This window comes from Oncorhynchus tshawytscha, linkage group LG29 (genome assembly GCF_018296145.1).
Source record: "Oncorhynchus tshawytscha isolate Ot180627B linkage group LG29, Otsh_v2.0, whole genome shotgun sequence".
NCBI lineage: Eukaryota > Metazoa > Chordata > Actinopteri > Salmoniformes > Salmonidae > Oncorhynchus > Oncorhynchus tshawytscha.
The window spans coordinates 33,290,943-33,316,185 of NC_056457.1; the positions used below are offsets into that span (position 1 = coordinate 33,290,943).

A 25,243-nucleotide genomic window follows, 5' to 3' on the forward strand; every position below is an offset into this window, starting at 1 on the left:
TTTCACATGAAAAAAACTCAGTTTCACATGGAAAAAAACTCAGTTTCACATGGAAAAAAACTCAGTTTCACATGAAGAACTAACAGCAAGTTCACATATGTTGTTGAAATAATGTCATTCTATTCACTTATGAAAAGATGGTGTTTAAAAAATATATATTACATTTAACCTTTATTTAACTGGGCAAGTCAGTTAAGAACAAATTCTTATTTACAATGATGGCCTACCGGGGAACAGTGGGTTAACTGCCTCGTTCAGATTTTTACCTTGTCAGCTCGGGGATTCAAATCCAGCAACCTCTCAGTTACTGACCCAACACTTTAACCACTAGGCTACCTTGCAGTAGCAATGTTTCCACTGGTAGAATTAGGATGACCACATCTTAAAAGCCCAAATGCGAGACAAGGGAATTATTTTTTTGGGGACATTCGTTGAACAGTGGACAGAATACGTTTTTTTTCGATAATGGATCACGTTTATTTATTAGAATTGTTTATTTATTATTTTATTTAAACAGGGAGTCACATTGAGATTAAAAAATATATTTTACAAGAGAGACCTGTATACAATATAATTAAAATAGAATGATAAAACATACCCACAAAATAAACATATTTTATAAAAAAACATCACATGCAACTACATAGAGGGCCTCAATCAATAGTGTAAACTTCCTGAGTGACACCAGCACATCTAACTGCAGTGAACTCTCCAGACGATTCCACAAATTAGGGACAAACAAAAACTAAAACGCAGATGTTCTCCAAAATCTGTGGAGACTGAAGGGATCTCTTGTGTTATACATTCCTGAGAACGGGCTTGGTAACTTCTGATTTCGTACATGAATTACTGATGTTACATATAGAGGGAGTTTCTGTCAGATTGCTTTGTAAATAAATAAGAGGATGCAGCTCTCTTCTTACAGACAGAGAGGTACATCCCACATTTTTGTACAGACTACAATGATGAGTCCTAAAATTGTCCTCTGTGATAAAACGTATTGCTGAATGGTAGACTGTGTCCAAGGGTTTTAAAACAGGTTATGCCGCATGCATGTAAACAATATCACCAAAATCCAATAGAGGGAGAAGTGTTGTGTGAACAATCTTTCTCCTATTTTCATATTTTACTCAGGAATGATTTATTTCCAAATAAAGAAAAATACAATCTTAGTCTCTTAGTCAGATTTTCTATATGCATTACGAAGGACAACTTGTCATCACGCCAGACACCCAGGTATGGATATTGAGTAACAAGCCCAATTTGTGCTCCATTTGTAGGGCAGATATACAGGTCCTCAGGGTCAACATTTTGTGACCTAGAGAACAGCATGAGCTTGGTTTCACTTGTATTTAACACAGATTTATGATCTGTAAGTGATTTCTGAATTGAGTCAAAGTCATGCTGAAGTACACGAATGGCCTTCTGCACCGAGGTGGCACAGGAATACAACACTGTGTAATCTGCATAGAGATGAATGTTACAAGTATGAACAGTGTTTCCTATGTCATTAATATACAAAGTGAACAATAATGGACCCAAAATAGAACCCTGAGGAACACCTTTTTGAATTTTACTCCATCTGTTAAGAATTCAGTGGCTAAGATACGAAACGATAAATAGGTTTAATATCCAAGGACTATTTTTGATAACTTCTTCAGTAAAAACAGAATGGTCAACAGTGTTGAACGCCTGTGACAGGTTAATAAACTAGTCTTTGTGTTAGGTTGGTCAGGGCATGAGGATGAGGTGGGTAGTCTATGTTCTTTTTTCTATGTTGTTATATTTCTATGTGTTTGGCCTAGTATGGTGTCGTTTGAGAATCATACTTAGGCAGCCTGTTTTCCCCATTTTGGTTGTGGGTGTTACATTTCTGTCTAGTGTCTGTTCACCTGGCAGAACTGTTTAGTTTTCTCTTCGTTGTTATTTTGTGTAGTGTTCAGTTTTTTTCAATTAAAACATGACGAACACTTTTGGTCCTCCTCTCCTTCCACCAATGAGAATCATTACACAGAACTGCTCTTTTTAGCATCCAAGGCCTTGTAAATATCATTAACAACTAGCGTGGTTGCTGTGGTAGTACTATGCCCAGGCCTGAACCCTGAATGGTTTATATATAAAAAATACAATTATCAGATAAAAAAAGGAACAAAGTTGTACATTAACAAAGGATTTAAGAATCTTAGCTAAATAAGGTAGTATTGAAATTGGGCGATAGTTGTCAAGATCATCGACACCCTTATGGAGTGGCAGCACATGTGCAGATTTCCACGCTTTTGGAAAACCTCCTGATAACAATGTTAAATAAAAAATGTGGGCTACAGAGCCAGTAATAAAGGGAGCTGCATGCGCAAGCAGACCAGGCTCCAAATGACCAGCCCATGTGGGTTAACAAAGCATCCAGGACTCCTTTATCAGTGACTTTCCAAAAAAAGAAACTCCTGACCATCATTTTCAGTATCATTCAATAGATTTTCACCATCAACATCCAAACGACTCTTTTCAAGAGCTGGCTTTGAAATATTCAACCCGCAAAGATAAAATGCATTAATGATATCAATTTAGTTAGTAATAGGCCCACAATCTAAATGAATGTTTTGGGGGAGAGAAGAGGAGACACAACCCTTCAGTGATGGGGCGGCAGGGTAGCAGGGTAGCGTAGTGGTTAGAGCGTTAGAATAGTAACCGAAGGGTTGCAAGTTTAAATCCCCAAGCTGACAAGGTACAAATCTGTCATTCTGCCCCTGAACAGACAGGGACCCCACTGTTCTTAGGCCGTCATTGAAAATAAGAATTTGTTCTTAACTGACTTGCCTGGTAAAATAAAATAAAAAAATAAATTAAAAAGTTAATTCATTAAATTAAAAAAATAGAAAGATGTAACAGCTTCCCAAAATGTAGCTGGGTTCCCTGTACATTCAGATAGTGTATTAACATAATAATCCGATTTTTCAACTAGTTTTACACACAGATTTCTCAATCGCCTGAAGCTGCCAGTCTGGGCCCGAGTCTGTGAATCCAGTTTTGGCCCAGTCAGCATCTCTGTTGTGTATGACTTCAGATAGTTCTGGACTGAACAAAAGGACAAGACCGGTTTTTAATTCTCAGTCTCTTTAAGGGAGCATGTTTATCCACAATACAATTGAAAACATTTGAGAAGTGGTTCAGAGCCAACTCTGTGTCAGGTATAGATGCAATACAATCAAAGTCACCAAAATAAAGTTGACAAAAAAATTTACCATTTATTGAAATTCCTCTTGTTGATAAAACAAGGTTTGGTTCGAGGCATGCGTACTGTATATACCTGACACATACAATGGGACAGTGGTCACTATTATTCGAATACCCCACTCCCAGTATATTTCTCTGGAGTATTTATAAATATGAGGTCAATCAAAGTCAATTTCGTGGAGGCCTTTTAAGTTTGGACAAGTAGGCTTTGTAATCAGCTGGGAGAAATTTAGATTAGTACAAAAATCCTTTAGGTCACTGACTATTAACATGTACTCAAAATATGGTTTTTAAATTTAAGCTCAACATGTGAAAACAGCTATTTCACATGTGAAACTGCAAATTTGACACTTGTATTTTTGCCAGGGTTTTTCCCATAGTTTTAAGCCTTATGGCTTGTCCTGATTTCAAAGCTCTTCTCCCTCTCCTCTTCTCCCTTCTCTAAGGTGGAGCGGCCGCACCTGTTGTCAAAGCCCTCCTCCTCTCTTGCTCCTCTCCCCTCTCTCCAGTGGAGCGACAGCTCCTGTTGTCTCTGTGCAACACATCTTTGTCAGGTCGTCGTCCTCCTCCTCACTGAGCTTCAGAAAACCTGTCTGTCCAAATCAAATCAAATTTTATTTGTCACATACACATGGTTAGCAGATGTTAATGCGATTGTAGCGAAATGCTTGTGGTCCAATATCAGGGTATGGTGTTTCAGACACACACACACACACACCGACTCATGTCCAGTGTTTTCTTGTAGAGAAAGCTAGCTCTGTTTTGACTCTGTCCTGTGTTTTGTTGTAGAAAGAGCTAGCTCTGTTTTTACTCTGTCCAGTGTTTTCCAGTAGGAAGAGCTAGCTCTGTTTTGACTCTGTCCAGTGTTTTGTTGTAGAAAGAGCTAGCTCTGTTTTGACTCTGTCCTGTGTTTTGTTGTAGAAAGAGCTAGCTCTGTTTTTACTCTGTCCAGTGTTTTCCAGTAGGAAGAGCTAGCTCTGTTTTGACTCTGTCCAGTGTTTTCCAGTAGGAAGAGCTAGCTCTGTTTTGACTCTGTCCAGTGTTTTCCAGTAGAAAGAGCTAGCTCTGTTTTGACTCTGTCCAGTGTTTTCCAGTAGGAAGAGCTAGCTCTTTTTTGACCCTGTCCAGTATTTTACAAACTAGAGGGCATCTCTCTCTCTCTCTATTTCTCTCACGCGCACGCTCATTCTTGTGTGCACGCTCATTCTTGTGTGCACGCTCATTCTCGTGTGCAAACTCAGTCTCTACATTGCAACTGTTTACACAATCAGATCATGTAACACCTGCTTTGTTTTATGAATAATTCCAGACAAAGACAGACAGACAGACAGACAGACAGGCAGGCAGGCAGGCAGGCAGGCAGACAGACAGACAGACAGACAGAGACAGACAGACAGACAGACAGACAGACAGACAGACAGACAGACAGACAGACAGACAGACAGACAGACAGACAGACAGACAGACAGACAGACAGACAGACAGACAGACAGACAGACAGACAGATGTGCAGGAATCAGGAATCAGGCAGGAGGAGGAGATGAGCTAAGAATCTGCTGCTTCTCATCTAACATTATTACCTATGGTAATAGTAGATACAGGGTCTATAGGGTCTAGATACATGGTAATAGTAGATATAGGGTCTAGATATATGGTAATAGTAGATACAGGGTCTAGATATGTGGTAATAGTAGATACAGGACCTATAGGGTCTAGATCTATGGTAATAATAGATACAGGGTCTAGATATATGGTATGGTATATGGTAGATATATGGTATGAGTAGATACAGGGTATCTATATATGGTAATAATAGATACAGGGTCTAGATCTATGATAATAGTAGATACAGGGTCTAGATCTAAGGTGATAGTAGATACAGGGCATCTAGCTATGGTAATAGTAGATACAGGGTCTATATGGTCTAGATCTATGGTAATAGTAGATACAGAGTCTATAGGGTCTAGATCTATGGTAATAGTAGATACAGGGTCTAGATCTATGGTAATAGTAGATACAGGGTCTAGATCTATGGTATTAGTAGATACAGGGTCTAGATCTATGGTAATAGTAGATACAGGGTCTAGATCTATGGTATTAGTAGATACAGGGTCTAGATCTATGGTATTAGTAGATACAGGGTCTAGATCTATGGTATTAGTAGATACAGGGTCTAGATCTATGGTATTAGTAGATACAGGGTCGAGATATATGGTAATAATAGATATAGAGTTTTAGAAATATGGTAATAGTAGATACAGGTTCTATAGGGTCTAGATCTATGGTATTAGTAGATACAGGGTCGAGATATATGGTAATAATAGATATAGAGTTTTAGAAATATGGTAATAGTAGATACAGGTTCTATAGGGTCTAGATCTATGGTATTAGTAGATATAGGGTATCTATGTATGGTAATAGTAGATATAGGGTTTAGATATATGGTAATAGTAAATATAGGGTATATATCTATGGTAATAGTAGATACAGGGTTTAGATATGTGGTAACAGTGGATATAGGTTTTCTATGTATGGAAATAGTAGGTACAGGGTCTAGATATGTGGTAATAGTAGATACAGGTTCTATAGGGTCTAGATATATGGTAATAGTAGATACAGGGTATATATCTATGGTAATAGTAGATATAGGGTCTTTATCTATGGTAAGAGTAGATACATGGTCAGTCTTCACTATACCTTATCCAACCTATTAGTTCCACCTTCCACACATGCGATGACATCTCCTGGTTTCAATGTTTCTAGAGACAATATCTCTCTCTTCATCACTCAATACCTAGGTTTACCTCCACTGTATTCACATCCTACCATACCTTTGTCTTATAACTTGAAGCTATTTTATTGCCCCCAGAAACCTCCTTTTACTCTTTGTTCCAGATGTTCTAGACGACCAATTCTTACTGCTTTTAGCCGTACCCTTATCCTACTCCTCCTCTGTTCCTCTGGCGATGTAGAGGTGAATCCAGGCCCTGCAGTGCCTAGCTCCACTCCTATTCCCCAGGCGCTCTCTTTTGATGACTTCTGTAACCGTAATAGCCTTGGTTTCATGCATGTTAACATTAGAAGCCTCCTCCCTAAGTTTGTTCTATTCACTGCTTTAGCACACTCTGCCAACCCAGATGTTCTAGCTGTGTCTGAATCCTGGCTTAGCAAGACCACCAAAAATTCTGAAATTTTCATCCCAAACCACAACATTTTCAGACAAGATAGAACTGCCAAAGGGGGCGGTGTTGCAATCTACTGCAAAGATAGCCTGCAGAGTTCTGTCCTACTATCCAGGTCTGTACCCAAACAATTTGAACTTCTACTTTTAAAAATCCACCTCTCTAAAAACATGTCTCTCACCGTTGCCGCCTGCTATAGACCACCCTCTGCCCCCAACTGTGCTCTGGACACCATGTGTGAACTGATTGCCCCCCATCTATCTTCAGAGCTCGTGCTGCTAGGCGACCTAAACTGGAACATGCTTAACACCACAGCCATCCTACAATCTAAGCTTGATGCCCTCAATCTCACACAAATTATCAATGAACCTACCAGGTACCTCCCCAAAGCCTTAAACACGGGCACCCTCATAGATTTCATCCTAACCAACTTCCCCTCTAAATACACCTCTGCTGTCTTCAACCAAGATCTCAGCCATCTCTGCCTCATTGCCTGCATCCGTAATGGGTCAGCGGTCAACCGACCTTCCCTCATCACTGTCAAACGCTCCCTGAAACACTTCAGCGAGCAGGTCTTTCTAATCAACCTGGCCGGGGTATCCTGGAAGGATATTGATCTCATCCCGTCAGTAGAGGATGCCTGGGTATTTTTTTTAAATGCCTTCCTAACCATCTTAAATAAGCATGCCCCATTCAAGAAATTTAGAACCAGGAACAGATATAGCCCTTGGTTCTCCCCAGACCTGACTGCCCTTAACCAACCCCAAAACATCCTATGGCGTTCTGCATTAGCATCGAACAGCCCCCGTGATATGCAGCTGTTCAGGGAAGCTAGAAACCATTATACACAGGCAGTTAGAAAAGCCAAGGCTAGCTTTTTCAAGCAGAAATTTGCTTCCTGCAACACTAACTAAAAAAAATTCTGGGACACTGTAAAGTCCATGGAGAATAAGAACACCTCCTCCCAGCTGCCCACTGCACTGAAGATAGGAAACACTGTCACCACTGATAAATCCACCATAATTGAGAATTTCAATAAGCCTTTTTCTATGGCTGGCCATGCTTTCCACCTGGCTACTCCTACCCCGGTCAACAGCCCTCCACCCCCCACAGCAACTCGCCCAAGCCTTCCCCATTTCTCCTTCTCCCAAATCCAGTCAGCTGATGTTCTGAAAGAGCTGCAAAATCTGGACCCCTACAAATCAGCCAGGCTAGACAATCTGGACCCTTTCTTTCTAAAATTATCTTCTGAAATTGTTGCCACCCCTATTACTAGCCTGTTCAACCTCTCTTTCGTGTCGTCTGAGATTCCCAAAGATTAGAAAGCAGCTGTGTTCAACCCCCTCTTCAAAGGGGGGGACACTCTTGACCCAAACTGCTACAGACCTATACCTATCCTACCCTGCCTTTCTAAGGTCTTCGAAAGCCAAGTCAACAAACAGATTACCGACCATTTCGAATCTCACCATACCTTCTCTGCTATGCAATCTGGTTTCAGAGCTGGTTATGGGTGCACCTCAGCCACGCTCAAGGTCCTAAACGATATCTTAAACGCCATCGATAAGAAACATTACTGTGCAGCCGTATTCATTGATCTGGCCAAGGCTTTCAACTCTGTCAATCGCCACATCCTCATTGGCAGACTCGACAGCCTTTGCTTCTCAAATGATTGCCTCGCCTGGTTCACCAACTACTTCTCTGATAGAGTTAAGTGTGTCAAATCGGAGGGTCTGCTGTCCGGACCTCTGGCAGTCTCTACGGGGGTGCCACAGGGTTCAATTCTTGGACCGAATCTCTTCTCTGTATACATCAATGATGTCGCTCTTGCTGCTGGTGAGTCTCTGATCCACCTCTACGCAGACGACACCATTCTGTATACTTCTGGCCCTTCATTGGACACTGTGTTAACAACCCTCCAGGCAAGCTTCAATGCAATACAACTCTCCTTCCGTGGCCTCCAATTGCTCTTAAATATAAGTAAAACTAAATGCATGATCTTCAACCGATCGCTGCCTTCACCTGCCCGCCTGTCCAACATCACTACTCTGGACGGCTCTGACTTAGAATACGTGGACAACTACAAATACCTAGGTGTCTGGTTAGACTGTAAACTCTCCTTCCAGACCCACATCAAACATCTCCAATCCAAAGTTAAATCTAGAATTGACTTCCTATTTCGCAACAAAGCATCCTTCACTCATGCTGCCAAACATACCCTTGTAAAACTGACCATCCTACCAATCCTCGACTTCGGCGATGTCATTTACAAAATAGCCTCCAATACCCTACTCAACAAATTGGATGCAGTCTATCACAGTGCAATCCGTTTTGTCACCAAAGCCCCATATACTACCCACCATTGCGCCCTGTACGCTCTCGTTGGCTGGCCCTCGCTTCATACTCGTCGCCAAACCCACTGGCTCCATGTCATCTACAAGACCCTGCTAGGTAAAGTCCCCCCTTATCTCAGCTCGCTGGTCACCATAGCATCTCCCACCTGTAGCACACGCTCCAGCAGGTATATCTCTCAGTCACCCCCAAAACCAATTCTTTCTTTGGCCGCCTCTCCTTCCAATTCTCTGCTGCCAATGACTGGAATGAGCTACAAAAATCTCTGAAACTGGAAACACTTATCTCCCTCACTAGCTTTAAGCACCAACTGTCAGAGCAGCTCACAGATTACTGCACCTGTACATAGCCCACCTATAATTTACCCAAACAACTACCTCTTTCCCTACTGTATTTATTTTATTTATTTTATTATTTTGCTCCTTTGCACCCCATTATTTTTATTTCTACTTTGCACATTCTTCCACTGCAAATCTACCATTCCAATGTTTTACTTGCTATATTGTATTTACTTTGCCACCATGGCCTTTTTTTTGCCTTTACCTCCCTTATCTCACCTCATTTGCTCACATCGTATATAGACTTGTTTATACTGTATTATTGACTATGTTTGTTTTATTCCATGTGTAACTCTGTGTCGTTGTATGTGTCGAACTGCTTTGCTTTATCTTGGCCAGGTCGCAATTGTAAATGAGAACTTGTTCTCAACTTGACTATCTGGTTAAAAATAAAGGTGAAATAAAATAAATAAATAAATAAATAAAGATATGTGGTAATAGTAGATACAGGTTCTATAGGGTCTAGATCTATTGTAATAGTAGATACAGGGTCTAGATATGTGGTAATAGTAGATACAGGTTCTATAGGGTCTAGATCTATGGTAATAGTAGATATAGTGTCTAGATATGTGGTAATAGTAGATGTAGGGTATATATCTATGGCAATAGTAGATGTAGGGTATCTATCTATGGCAATAGTAGATGTAGGGTCTAGATATATGGTAATAGTAGATATAGGGTCTAGATATATGGTAATAGTAGATACAGGGTCTAGATATGTGGTAATAGTAGATACAGGTTCTATAGGGTCTAGATCTATGGTGATAGTAGATACAGGTTCTATAGGGTCTAGATATATGGTAATAGTAGATACAGGGTATATATCTATGGTAATATTAGATACAGGGTCTATAGGGTTTAGATATATGGTAATAGTAGATACAGGGTCTAGATATGTGGTCAATAGTAGATACAGGTTCTATAGGGTCTAGATCTATGGTGATAGTAGATACAGGTTCTATAGGGTCTAGATATATGGTAATAGTAGATACAGGATATATATCTATGGTAATAGTAGATATAGGGTCTCTATCTATGGTAATAGTAGATACATGTTCTAGATATGTGGACTGAAAAACAGCTTCTATCTCAAGGCCATCAGACTGTTAAACAGCCACCACTAACATTGAGTGGCTACTGCCAACACACTGTCAATGACACTGACTCTACTCCAGCCACTTTAATAATGGGAATTGATGGGAAATGATGTAAATATATCACTAGCCACTTTAAACAATGCTACCTTATATAATGTTACTTACCCTACATTATTCATCTCATATGCATACGTAGATACTGTACTCTATATCATCGACTGCATCCTTATGTAATACATGTATCACTAGCCACTTTAACTATGCCACTTGGTTTACATACTCATCTCATATGTATATACTGTACTCGATATCATCTACTGTATCTTGCCTATGCTGCTCTGTACCATCACTCATTCATATATCCTTATGTACATATTCTTTATCCCCTTACACTGTGTATAAGACAGTAGTTTTTTTGGAATTGTTAGTTAGATTACTTGTTCGTTATTACTGCATTGTCGGAACTAGAAGCACAAGCATTTCGCTACACTCGCATTAACATCTGCTAACCATGTGTATGTGACAAATAAAATTTGATTTGATTTGATTTAATAGTAGATACAGGTTCTATAGGGTCTAGATCTATGGTAATAGTAGATATAGGGTCTAGACATATGGTAAAAGTAGATATAGGGTATATATCTATGGTAATAGAGGGTCTATAGGGTCTAGATCTATGTTAATAGTAGATACAGGGTCTATAGGGTCTAGATATGTGAAAATAGTAGATACAGGGTCTCGATCTATGGTAATAGTAGATACAGGGTCTATAGGGTCTAGATATGTGGAAATAGTATATACAGGGTCTATAGGGTCTAGATCTATGTTAATAGTAGATACAGGGTCTAGATCCATCTAAATAGTAGATATAGGGTAATAATAGATACAGGGCTTAGATGTATGGTAACAGTAGATATAGTGTTTCTATCTATGGTAATAGTAGATACAGGGTTTATAGGGTCTAGATATATGGTAATAGTAGATACAGGTTCTATAGGGTCTAGACCTAGAAACAGGGTTTAGATATATGGTAATTGTGGATATAGGGCATCGATCTATGGTAATAGTGGATATAGGGTATCGATCTATGGTAATAGTAGATATATGGTCTAGATATGTGGTCAATAGGGTCTAGACCCATGGTAATAGTAGATAAAGGGAAAATATCTATGGTAATAGTGGATACAGGGTCTAAATATGTGGTAATAGTAGATACAGGTTCTATAGGGTCTAGATCTATGGTAATAGTAGATACAGGGTATGTATCTATGGTAATAGTAGATACAGGGTCTATAGGGTTTAGATATATGGTAATAGTAGATACAGGGTCTAGATATGTGGTCAATAGTAGATACAGGTTCTATAGGGTCTAGATCTATGGTAATAGTAGATACAGGGTCTATAGGGTATATATCTATGGTAATAGTAGATACAGGGTCTAGAGATGTGGTAATAGTAGATACAGGTTCTATAGGGTCTAGATCTATGGTAATAGTAGATACAGGGTCTGTCGGTTCTAGATCTATGGTAATAGTGGATACAGGAATCTCACAAAATAATGTGTTTCCATATTTTTTGTTGTTCATACATTTATCGAATAATCTCTCAAACCAGATCGTCAAATATACTTTAAAAAGTGACGTATATTGAGTGAGATTGATGAGTAATGACAGCCCTGAGGAAATGGTGAACTGAAAGGCACAAAGGGCCTTATATGCGACACTATACACCCCACTATAAAAGCTACCACTTCACATTTATCAGCAATACAAGTATTGTTGTAAGGTGAACCGAAAATTATTTCCCTCCAATCACATGAATGGATTTATTAGCCAGGGTGATCGGGCCAACTTCACATTTGTATGGAATATTAGCGGAAACCTTTTCAGTGACTCTGTGGCCTTTTTGTTGAGGCGGTAAGCTACAAAGCGATTGGGTGGGTTTCAGTTCGATAGATAGCAGTGATTACTATCTTTGTGTTGGGCTCTTTAGATACATAATGCAGAGGTTTGGTACTACACATTTCAAGGTCGTGCAAAGGCCACTGGCCACTACTTATGGATCTAACCCCTCTCTCACGCACTCATGATAACACTCACACGCAGGCGCACAACAGGCTTGCAAAGGCCACCGGCTCCTATCAATGCCAGGCAAAGACCTCTGTCTCCTCCGATTTATAATGATCCAAGAGTGTGAGTGGTCAGACAACACTGTCTGGAATACTGAACTGTGGTTTAGTGGCCCAGCTATTCATATGCCTAACTTTGTAACATCTGGCGATACATTTTTTAATTTTTTAAACTGCTCTAAAAATAAATGCTCTGTTTATGCACAAGGAAATATTAACAGTGAATCACACAATATTGGCCCACTCCTAGGAAACATATTAAGTGGAAATAACAGTTGAATCATCTATCTGCCTGGTATTATTATAGGGAACTCAGTGATCTGTAACAGTTCTTCCTAATCCTTTCAGAGCAAACACACATGCTGCCTTCTCTCCCTCCATCTCTCCCTCCACAGACATGCAACAATATGGTATACCAAGTAAGGAAACATGAAGAGGCTGCAATGCTGTGTGCCACCAATACATTATGCTGTGCACTGCGCTGTACGAGACATGTTATGGTAGAATAAGCAAGAAACAAAAAATATGGGCGAACTCTGATAGCAATGAATGTTTTTATTCTTCAATAGTGATTTTACCCTGAACCAGTCCCATTTGGTGCTCACTGCATATTCAGTGAATACATTCAATATGTTTTCATTTTTTTTGTTGTTGTATTGATTGAATTTGTTGCAACTGAAGGAAAAGGAGAGACAGAGGTCTTAGACAAGCAAGGGTAAAGATCAGAAGAAACTGTTTTCTTTATTTTCTATAAAACAGGATTTTAGTCTGGGTAAAAACAGAGACCTTTGTATCTATAACGAAAACTCAAATTACATCATAGCACTTTTAATTGGCCATTTCAAATGGAAATGCCACACAATGTATTTCTGTGGTTCAGATCTTGATCTCATCCTTTCAATCACTAAATTGAAAAATGTGTGGCCCTTAGTATACAAAAAAAATTAAAATCCATATTTTTGTACTTTACAGTTGACAACATCATGCACATGTTTTTTAAAAGACATATTGTACAAAACAAGAAAAAGTAGTTATGCCACAGTAGATAATGAACACCTAACCAACATAATCATAACAGATCTAGATGGAAATAGATTAATCAAATTACTATTTAATTGTTCTTAGACTGAATAATACTTGTGAAGACTTAATGCCAGAGGGAAAAATACACCAGAGTTCAAATTAAATGGCTAATGGTAAATGTGTGTTCAATCAAGAAGTTTGTTTAGGAAGTAAGCAAAAAAGTGAATATATAGTTTGTGCACTTTGAATACTACCCCTAGGCGTTTCCTTCAGAATCAAATGTGCACTTTGAATACTGTCCCTAGGCATTTCCTTCGGAATCAAAGCTCCATTACTATTCAACAATGGCCACTATTTCCATGCAGTAGCAGTATTAGTTTCTGAGAAAAAAAACAATCAAATCATCAAATCAAATGTTATTTGTCACATACGCCGAATACAACAGGTGTAGACCTTACAGTGAAATGCTGACTTGATCATCCCTTAACCAACAATGCAGTTTTAAGAAAAATAAGTGTTAAGTAAAAAATAGATAAGTAAAAAATAACAAATAATCAAAGAGCAGCAGTAAAATAACAGTAGCGAGGCTATATACAGGGTGTACCAGTACAGAATCAATGTGGAGGCTATATACAGGGTGTACCAGTACAGAATCAATGTGGAGGGCACAGGTTAGTCGAGGTAATTGAGGTAATATGTATATGTAGGTAGAGTTAAAGTGACAATGCATAAATAATTAACAGAGAGTAGCGGGGGAGGACAATGCAAATAGTCTGGTAGCCATTTGATTACAGGAGTCTTATGGCTTGGGGGTAGAAGCTGTTATGCTGCCTCGACGTTATCCTCACAAATAATCCTGATAGGTATCAATCTGGTGTTTTCTGTAATGACCTTAGTTTTCACTGTTTTACAGCCTGTTTTTGAAGCAACCTGTATTGATTTGTCATACAGGTTGCTAAAAAACTTTAATGAACAAGCCTTCCTTCAAGAACTGGCCTCTGTAAAATGGTAAAGAATCAGCTTGATCCCCTCTGTCAAACACACTTGGACCTTATTTTTTTGATATTTTCAGTGGTATTGTTAACAAACACGCCCCCGTAAAGAAAATGAGAATTAAAAACATGTTCAGCCCCTGGTTCCACTGTGATCTTGCAGAGTTACTCCACCTCAAGAATTGCATTTGGCGAAAGGCTTAGCACACGCATACTCAGGCTGACTGACTATCGTTCAGGCAAATGAGAAATAAGTTCACTCAGGCTATCCGGAAGGCCAAAGATAGTTACTGTTCTCTCTCTGTGGGTCTAACCCCAAGAACATATGCAAAACAGTTAAAGACCTGGAGAATAAACCCTCCTCACAGCTGCCCATGTCCCTTACCGTTGATGATTGGGTTATTACTGACAAGAAGCACATGGCTGAGTTCTTTAATCACCACTTCATTAAGTCAGGATTCCGATTTGACTCAGCCATGCCTCCGTGCCCGTCCAACATTTCCTCATCTCCCACCCCTTCTAATGCGACTAGCCCCAATGCTTCTTCCTCTTTCCCCCTGCCCCCCAACAAAGTTTCTCCCTGCAGGCAGTCACTGAGTCCGAGGTGCAAAAGGTGCTCCTGAAACTTGACCCCAAAAACCATCTGGGTCCGATGGTTTAGACCCTACTCCTTTAAGGTTGGTGCTCCTATCATCACCAAGCCTATCGCTGACCATTTTAATTAACCTCTTGAAGCTAGGGCGCACTATTTTTATGTTTGGAAAAATGATGTTCCCAAAGTAAATTACCTATTTCTCAGGACCAGATGCTAGAATATGCATTTAATTGACAGGTTAGGATAGACAACATTCTAAAGTTTCCAAAACTGTCACAATATTGTCTCTGAGTATAACAGAACTGATATTACAGGTGAAACCCGTAGAAAAATCAGACCAGGAAGTGGCTTCTATTTTGAAAACTCCATGTTCCATAGCCTCCCATTGCTCCATTTAAAGGGATATCAACCAGATTCATTTTCTTAACGCTTCCTCAAGGTCTACTACTCTGGACGGCTCTGACTTAGAATACGTGGACAACTACAAATACCTAGGTGTCTGGTTAGACTGTAAACTCTCCTTCCAGACCCACATCAAACATCTCCAATCCAAAGTTAAATCTAGAATTGGCTTCCTATTTCGCAACAAAGCATCCTTCACTCATGCTGCCAAACATACCCTTGTAAAACTGACCATCCTACCAATCCTCGACTTCGGCGATGTCATTTACAAAATAGCCTCCAATACCCTACTCAACAAATTGGATGCAGTCTATCACAGTGCAATCCGTTTTGTCACCAAAGCCCCATATACTACCCACCATTGCGACCTGTACGCTCTCGTTGGCTGGCCCTCGCTTCATAATCGTCGCCAAACCCACTGGCTCCATGTCATCTACAAGACCCTGCTAGGTAAAGTCCCCCTTATCTCAGCTCGCTGGTCACCATAGCATCTCCCACCTGTAGCACACGCTCCAGCAGGTATATCTCTCTAGTCACCCCCAAAACCAATTCTTTCTTTGGCCGCCTCTCCTTCCAGTTCTCTGCTGCCAATGACTGGAACGAACTACAAAAATCTCTGAAACTGGAAACACTTATCTCCCTCACTAGCTTTAAGCACCAACTGTCAGAGCAGCTCACAGATTACTGCACCTGTACATAGCCCACCTGTAACGGTCTGAGTGTAGTGGGTGAGGAGTCAGGCGCAGGAAGCAGAGAGTTCAGGGGAGTGCTATTTTAATGCACTGACACAAACGCTGAACATAAGCCAACCCTCACAAAACACAGGGCGTACTGAACAAACAAATGCCCCAAACAGGGGGACTTAAACCGTCCAGGGAAAACCCACAAAATGGGAAAACACAAATCCCAAATAGACGTGCACATAAGTACACCAAACAGACGATCACAATAATTAATCCCGCACAAGGAACCCTGCGGGCCGGCTGACTAATAAAGCCTACTACCTAACTCAAAACAGGTGCACACAATCAACACATAAGGAGGGGGAGGAAATAATCAGTAGCAGCTAGTAGGCCGGCGATGACGACCGCCGAGCGCCACCCGAACGGGAAGGGAGTGTCCTTCGGTCGGAGTCGTGACAGTACCCCCCTTGACGCGTGGCTCCCGCAGCGCGCCGACACCGGCCTCGAGGTCGACCCGGAGGACGAGGCGCAGGGCGATCCGGATGGAGGCGATGGAAATCCCTCAACATCGACGGATCCAAAATGTCCCTGGTGGGTACCCAGCACCTCTCCTCCGGACCGTACCCCTCCCAGTCCACGAGGTACTGCAGGCCCCTCGATGTCCAGAGGGGGAGGAGGGACCTCCAGCACCTCACCGTCCTGTAGGGGACCAGCTACCACCGGCCTGAGGAGAGACACATGAAACGAGGGGTTAATACGATAATAGGAAGGGAGTTGTAATCGATAACACACCTCGTTTATTCTCCTCAGGACTTTGAACGGCCCTACACACTGCGGCCCAAGCTTCCGGCAGGGCACGCGGAGGGGCAGGTTTCGGGTCGAGAGCCAGACCCTGTCCCCTGGTACAAACACGGGGGCCTCACTGCGGTGGCGGTCAGCACTCCTTTTCTGCCGTCCACTAGCCTGTTGAAGGGATTCCTGGACGGCCCTCCAGGTTTCTTTGGAGCGCTGCACCCATTCCTCCACCGCAGGAGCCTCGGTCTGGCTCGGATGCCACGGTGCCAGGACCGGCTGGTACCCCAACACACACTGAAAGGGGGACACATTAGTAGAGGAGTGGCGCAATGAGTTCTGGGCCATTTCCGCCCAGGGGATGTATCTCGCCCACTCCCCTGGCCGGTCCTGGCAGTACGACCGCAGAAACCTACCCACCTCCTGGTTTACTCTCTCCACCTGCCCATTACTTTCAGGGTGATAACCGGAGGTCAGGCTGACCGAGACCCCCAGACGCTCCATGAACGCCCTCCATACTCGGGACGTGAACTGGGGACCCCGATCAGAAACGATGTCCTCCGGCACCCCGTAGTGCCGGAAGACGTGGGTGAATAATGCCTCCGCAGTCTGTAGGGCCGTTGGGATACCGGGCAACGGGAGGAGACGGCAGGACTTAGAGAACCGATCCACAATCACCAGAACCGTGGTGTTGCCCTGAGACAGGGAAGGTCGGTCAGGAAATCTACGGATAGATGTGACCATGGCCGTTGTGGAACGGGGAGGGGTTGTAACTTCCCTCTAGGCAGGTGCCTAGGAGCCTTACTCTGGGCGCATACCGAACAGGAGGAGACATAAACCTTAACGTCCTTAGCCAAGGTAGGCCACCAATACCTTCCCCGAAGGCTCCTACTGTCCTCCTCACCCCAGGGTGACCCGAGGAGGGTAGGACGTGAGCCCACCGAATCAGTTGGTCCCGAACACCAAGCGGCACGTACCTCCGCCCCGCCGGACACTGAGGAGGCGCTGGTTCAGCCCGTAACGCCCGCTCGATGTCCGAGTCCACCTCCCATACCACCGGTGCCATCAGCTTTGAGGCCGGAAGGATGGGAGTAGGTTCGGTGGACCTATCCTCCGTGTCGTAAAAGCGGGACAGTGCGTCCGCCTTCACGTTCTGGGAGCCCGGTCTATATGATAAAGTGAACCGGAATCGAGTAAAAACATGGCCCACCTTGCCTGCCGCGGGTTCAGTCTCCTAGCTGCCCGAATATACTCCAGATTCTGGTGGTCGGTCCAGATGAGAAAGGGGTGCTTAGCCCCCTCAAGCCAGTGTCTCCACACCTTCAGAGCCCTGACCACCGCTAACAACTCCCGGTCCCCCACATCATAGTTACGCTCCGCTGGGCTGAGCTTACTGGAGAAGAAAGCACAGGGGCGGAGTTTTGGTGGCGTACCCGAGCGCTGTGATAGCACGGCACACCCACCCCAGCCTCGGACGCGTCCACCTCCACTATGAATGCTAGAGAGGGGTCCGGATGCGCCAACACGGGTGCATCCGTGAACAGCGCCTTCAACCTGTTGAAAGCTCTGTCCGCCTCCGCTGACCACTGCAACCGCACCGGGCCCCCCTTTAGCAGTGAGGTAATTGGAGCCGCTACCTGGCCAAAACCCCGGATAAACCTCCGGTAGTAGTTGGAAAAACCCAAAAACCGCTGCACCTCTTTTACCGTGGTTGGAGTCGGCCAATTACGCACGGCCTTACTGCGGTCACCCTCCATCTCCACCCCGAGGTGGAAATGCGATAACCCAGAAAGGAGACGGCTCGTTTGGAGAACACACACTTCTCAGCCTTGACGTATAGGTCATGCTCCAGCAGTCTACCAAGCACCTTGCGTACCAGAGACACATGCGCGGCGTGAGTGGCTGAGTAGATCAGAATGTCATCGATATAAACAACCACTCCCTGCCCGTGCAGGTCCCTGAGAATATCGTCTACAAAGGATTGAAAAATGGCTGGAGCATTTTTTAACCCATACGGCATGACGCGGTACTCATAGTGGCCCGATGTGGTACTAAATGCGGTTTTCCACTCGTCTCCCTTCCGAATACGCACCAGGCTATACGCGCTCCTGAGATCCAATTTTGTGAAGAACTGCGCTCCCTGAAAGGATTCCACTGCCGTAGCAATGAGAGGTAGTGGGTAGCTGAACCCCACTGTGATGGCATTTAGACCTCTATAATCAATACAAGGACGCAAACCTCCCTCCTTTTTCTTCACAAAAAAGAAACTCGAGGAGACGGGTGAAATGGAGGACCGAATGTACCCCTGTCCCAGAGACTCCGTGATATATGTCTCCATAGCCAACGTCTCCTCTTGGGACAATGGGTACACGTGACTCTTGGGAAGCGCAGCGTTTACCTGGAGATCTATCGCACAATCCCTTCCCGGTCGATGTGGTGGTAATTTAGTCGCCTTCTTTTTACTAAAAGCGATTGCCAAATCGGCATACTCGGGGGGAATGCACACTGTGGGACCCTGGTCTGGACTTTCCACTGAGGTGGCACCGACGGAAACTCCCAGACACCTTCCAGAACACTCCTCTGACCACCCCTGGAGAACCCCATGTCTCCACAAAATTTTAGGATTGTGCCGGGCCAGCCAGGGAATCCCCAACACCACTGGAAACGCAGGCGAATCAATAATATAGAGACTGATACGCTCCCTATGATTCCCCTGCGTTACCATGTCCAGTGGGATTGTGGTCTCCCTGACCACCCCTGACCCTAATGGCCGGCTATCTAGGGAGTGCACGGGAAAGGGAGAATCTATCGGCACAAGCGGAACACCTAATTTAATAGCAAGTCCGCGATCCATAAAGTTCCCAGCTGCGCCTGAATCGACTAGCGCCCTATGCTGGGAAGAGGGGAAAAAGTTAAGAAAAAAATCAAGACAAACATGTGACCAACAGGGGTTCTGGGTGAGTTTGGTGCTGACTCACCTGGGGTGATCGAGAAATGTTCCGCCTACCATCTCGACTCCCAGACGGACCCCCAGCACCGATCGGCCGTGTGTCCTCTCCGACCACAGTTGGTGCAGAGGGAGCCTCCTCCTCCGGTACCCCTCGGCAAAGCCCCTCCCAACTCCATCGGAACAGGAGTGGAGGTGCTGGGTGGTGGAACACACAGGACCCTCTCCGAACGCCCGCGGGCCGCCAGCAGATTGTCCAGTCGGATGGACATGTCAATTAGCTCATCCAAGGAAAGAGCGGTGTCCCGACACGCTAGCTCCCTGCGGACGTCCTCCCGGAGACTACACCTGTAGTGGTCGATAAGGGCCCTGTCGTTCCACCCGGATCCTGCTGCCAAGGTACGGAACTCCAACGCGTAATCCTGGGCGCTCCTTTTCTCCTGCCGGAGATGGAATAGTCGTTCTCCCGCCGCTCGGCCATCTGGAGGATGGTCAAACACGGCGCGGAAACGGCGAGAAAACTCGGGGTAGTGCTCCTTCGCTGAGTCTGGGCCATTCCAAACTGCATTTGCCCACTCCAGAGCACGACCCGTGAGGCAGGAAATGAGGACATTCACCCTCTCCGCTCCCGAGGGAGTAGGTCTGACGGTGGCCAGGTACAGTTCTAGCTGGAGTAAGAACCCCTGGCACCCTGCTGCCGTTCCATCATAGACCCTTGGGAGCGTAAGACGGAGGGTGCTGGAATCGGGAGATGGGGAGTCCTGAGGAAGAGGGGCCGAAGGTGGAGAGAGGGAGAGGAGACCGCTTCTCTCCCATCGGTCCATTCTCTCCATCACCAGATCCATCGCCGTTCCAATCCGATGGAGAACGGTGGTGTGATGTAGAACCCTCTCTTCCATCGATGGGAGGGGAGTGGCTGTTGCTCCTGCTGACTCCATTCCAGGGTGCGGGATTCTGTAACGGTCTGAGTGTAGTGGGTGAGGAGTCAGGCGCAGGAAGCAGAGAGTTCAGGGGAGTGCTATTTTAATGCACTGACACAAACGCTGAACATAAGCCAACCCTCACAAAACACAGGGCGTACTGAACAAACAAATGCCCCAAACAGGGGGACTTAAACCGTCCAGGGAAAACCCACAAAATGGGAAAACACAAATCCCAAATAGACGTGCACATAAGTACACCAAACAGACGATCACAATAATTAATCCCGCACAAGGAACCCTGCGGGCCGGCTGACTAATAAAGCCTACTACCTAACTCAAAACAGGTGCACACAATCAACACATAAGGAGGGGGAGGAAATAATCAGTAGCAGCTAGTAGGCCGGCGATGACGACCGCCGAGCGCCACCCGAACGGGAAGGGGAGTGTCCTTCGGTCGGAGTCGTGACACCACCTATAATTTAGCCCAAACAACTACCTCTTTCCCAACTGTATTTAAGTAATTTATTTATTTTGCTCCTTTGCACCCCATTATTTTTATTTCTACTTTGCACATTCTTCCATTGCAAAACTACCATTCCAGTGTTTTACTTGCTATATTGTATTTACTTTGCCACCATGGCCTTTTTTTGCCTTTACCTCCCTTCTCACCTCATTTGCTCACATTGTATATAGACTTGTTTATACTGTATTATTGACTGTATGTTTGTTTTACTCCATGTGTAACTCTGTGTCGTTGTATCTGTCGAACTGCTTTGCTTTATCTTGGCCAGGTCGCAATTGTAAATGAGAACTTGTTCTCAACTTGCCTACCTGGTTAAATAAAGGTAAAATAAAATTTTAAAAAATAGTTTCAGGCTTTTATTTTGAAAAATGAGCCAGAACGATAACATCGCTTCAAGTGGTCACATGAGTTTTGCTCGCGCAACAGAGTTTGGATAGGTATTGCTTTTCCCCTAAATTTATTGCAGCTGCCCCTAAATGGCATAAACTGCTCATCAACAGTAACATTGGGCCCAGGGTTGTGAAACAGGGGAAGGCGGTCCACCCACTTGTCCCACACTAACCTGATTGCAGCTAGCTTGTCTCTCTGCACTGACCTGATTGCAGCTAGCTTGTCTCTCTGCACTGACCTGATTGCAGCTAGCTTGTCTCTCTGCCGCCAAAGCTTTTCTGGTGTCTCTGTTATCGAAGCGGACAATCTGTAACGATGTGCGCTGAGAGTTGGGAAGTTCAGGGAGTGTTTTAATAAATAAACGGAACATAACAAGAAACACCAACAGCACACAGACATGAAACAGAAACAGTAACGCCTGGGGAAGGAAGCAAAGGGAGGGACATATACAGGGAAGGTAATCAGGGAAGTGATAGAGTCCAGGTGAGCATAATTATTTTGACAGCCTGGTAACCTAGAGGCCGGAGAGGGAGCACACGTGACACAATCCTGGAAATAATGTGGACGTTTTCCAGAGACATTCTTGCGCGGAAAAGTTCTCTGCCAGTTTCTGCATCCCACAGGGATTCTGTGAATTCCCTATTGGATCTGAAAACACCAGCAAGGTTTAGAACTCCAAAGTACGCATATAAACGAGTTTGGTCCATTTCCTTCCATCCTTCCATCTCTTTCCAAAAACACGCCTTCCCTCCAAATTAGTGCAGTCCAGAATGATTTTCTGGATGTTGTCTGGGATGAACCGTTCAAAAGAAGACTGTATGTCCTGTACATGAGTAACCGCCATCCACGTCGGCCTTGCATTCTAATCACATCACATTGGGTGGCTCAACGGTAAGAAGACCATTCTTTTTAATTATTTATTTTACATCCATATTTCTCTTCCTGCAGGCTGCTGATGAGCTGGTTGCTGACCGGCTGGTCCTGGGGCTGGCTGCAGATGGGCTGGTTCTGGGGTTGGCTGCTGACGGGCTGGTCCTGGAGTTGGCTGTAGATGGGCTGGTTCTGGCTGTAGACGGGCTGGTTCTGCGGTTGGCTGCTGACGTGCTGGTCCTGGGGTTGGCTGTAGACGGGCTGGTTCTGGCTGCTGATGGGCTGGTTCTGGGGCTGGTTGAGGGTCAATCAAATCAATCTTTATTTGGCACCGAATACAACATGAAATGCTTACTTACAAGCCCTTAAAACTTTTTGACAACAGCGATTTGACAACAGCCAGTGAAAGTTTAGGGCGCCAAATTCAAGCAACAGAAATCTCATAATTAAAATTCCTCAAACATACAAGTATTATACACCATTTTAAAGATAAACTTGTTGTTAATCCCACCACAGCGTCCGATTTCAAAAAGGCTTTACCATGAAAGCATACCATACGATTATGTTAGGTCAGCGCCAAGTCACAGAAAAACACAGCCATTTTTCCAGCCAAAGAGAGGAGTCACAAATAGCAGAAATATGGATAGAATTAATCACTAACCTTTGATTATCTTCATCAGATGACACTCATAGGACTTCATGTTACACAATACATGTATGTTTTGTTCGATAAAGTTCATATTTATATCCCAAAATCTCAGTTTACATTGTCGCGTTATGTAAAGTAATGTTTTGCTTTCAAAACATCCAGTGATTTTGCAGAGAGCCACATGAATTTACAGAAATACTCATCATAAATTTAGTTGAAAATACAAGTGTTGTACATGGAATTAAAGATATACTTCTCCTTTTAATGCAACCGCTGTTTCAGATTTCAAAAAAGCTTTACTGAAAAAGCACACTATGCAATAATTTGAGTACAGCGCTCAGGCATCAAAACAAGCCAAACAGATACGCTCCATGTTGTGGAGTCAACAGAAGTCAGAAATAGCATTATAAATATTCCCTTACCTTTGATGATCTTCATCGGAATGCACACGCCTTTAGTTCACAAATCCAAATTCAAGAGGCGCAGGCCCTTAGTACAGACGAAAAGTCCAAAAATGTATATTACAGTTCGTAGAAACATGTCAAACGATGTATAGAATCAATCTTTAGGATGTTTTTAACATAAATCTTCAATAATGTTTCAACCGGACAATTCCTTTGTCTTTAGAAATGAAAAGGAACATAGCTCACTCTTACGGGTTCGCTCCTAACTTAGCTCACGGCACTCTGTCAGACCCCTTAGTCAAACAGCTCTTATTCGCTCCCCCTTCACAGTAGAAGCCTGAAACAAGGTTCAAAATTCTGTTAACATCTAATGGAAGCCTTAGGAAGTGCAATCGGACCAAATTGTACACTGTATATTGGATAGGCAAATACTTGAAAACCTACAAACCTCAGATTTCCCACTTCCTGGTTGGATTTTTTTCTCAGTTTTTTGCCTGCCATATGAGTTCTGTTATACTCACAGATATCATTCAGAGTGTTTTCTATCCAAATCTACTAATAATATGCATATCTTAGCTTCTGGGCCTGAGTAGCAGGCAGTTTACTCTGGGCACCTTATTCATCCAAGCTACTCAATACTGCCCCCCCAGCCGTAAGAGGTTAACCAACAGTGCAGTTCAATAGTTAATATAATATTTACTGAAGAAATGAAAGTAAAAAAATAATAAAAAGTAACACAATAAAATAACAATAACGAGGCTATGTACAGGGGTACAGGTACAGAGTCAATGTGCAGGGGTACAGGTTAGTCAAAGTAATATGTACATGTAGGTAGGGGTGAAGTGACTACGCATAGAAAATAAACAGTGAGTAGCAGCAGTGTAAAAAGCAAATGGAGGGGAGGGGGGGTCAATATAAATAATCCGGTGGCCCTTTGCTTAATTGTTCAGCAGTCTTATGGCTTGGGGGTAGAAGGGAGATTTTTGGTCCAAGACTTGGCGCTCTCTTGCAATCTCATCCTCTTCTTCAAACTCACTGCCAGACTCCGAATTGACAGAGACATGATCCTTATATATAGAAAATTCTTCATCTTCCGAAGTAGAAGATGCTCCTTCCACACTAATCTTCTCTCTCTGTAAAAAGCATTTCTAAACCTTCTGAGGAGAAATACTTTTTTGCCATACTGTGGTTAGGAACCTCCCCCAATTTGCCCCTGGCAATTTCTTTGTATCGAAATAACGTGTTATAATAACATTGTATAAGGGCACAAGCCAGACTCAAATGCAGACACAAAGGGCAGATGGTAGATCTCCAATATTTATTATAACAAAGGGAGTAGGCAAAAGCAGGTCAGGTACAGGCGAGAGTTTATAAACCAGGTCAGAGGTCAGGTCGGGCAGGGGTCAAAAAACAGATTAGAGCCCAAAAACAGAACAAGTGGATAGGCAGGCTGGTAGTCAGAACAGGCAGAGTGGTCAGGCAGGCAGGTGCGAAGTCAGGACAGGCAAGGGTCAAAACCAGAAGGACTAGAAAGAAACAGACTGGGAAAAATAGGAGCAAGGAAAACTGCTGGTTGCCTTGGCAAACAAGACAAACTGGCACAGAGAGACAGGAAACACAGGGATAAATACACTGGTACAGAGAGACAGGAAACACAGGGATAAATACATTGGTACAGAGAGACAGGAAACACAGGGATAAATACACCGGGGATAATAAGCGACA

General features: G+C 43.5%; 1 protein-coding gene across 1 annotated transcript in view; it reads right to left on the reverse strand.

The window, feature by feature from the left end:
* The window catches only part of LOC121841318 (repetitive proline-rich cell wall protein 2-like), a 158,255-nt gene that overhangs the window by 125,629 nt on the left and 7,383 nt on the right, over positions 1 to 25,243 (reverse strand). The window contains exon 2 of the mRNA XM_042308667.1: positions 22,568 to 22,753. Coding sequence (XP_042164601.1) covers positions 22,568 to 22,753 — 186 coding nt within the window. The remainder of the gene's footprint in view (positions 1 to 22,567; positions 22,754 to 25,243) is intronic.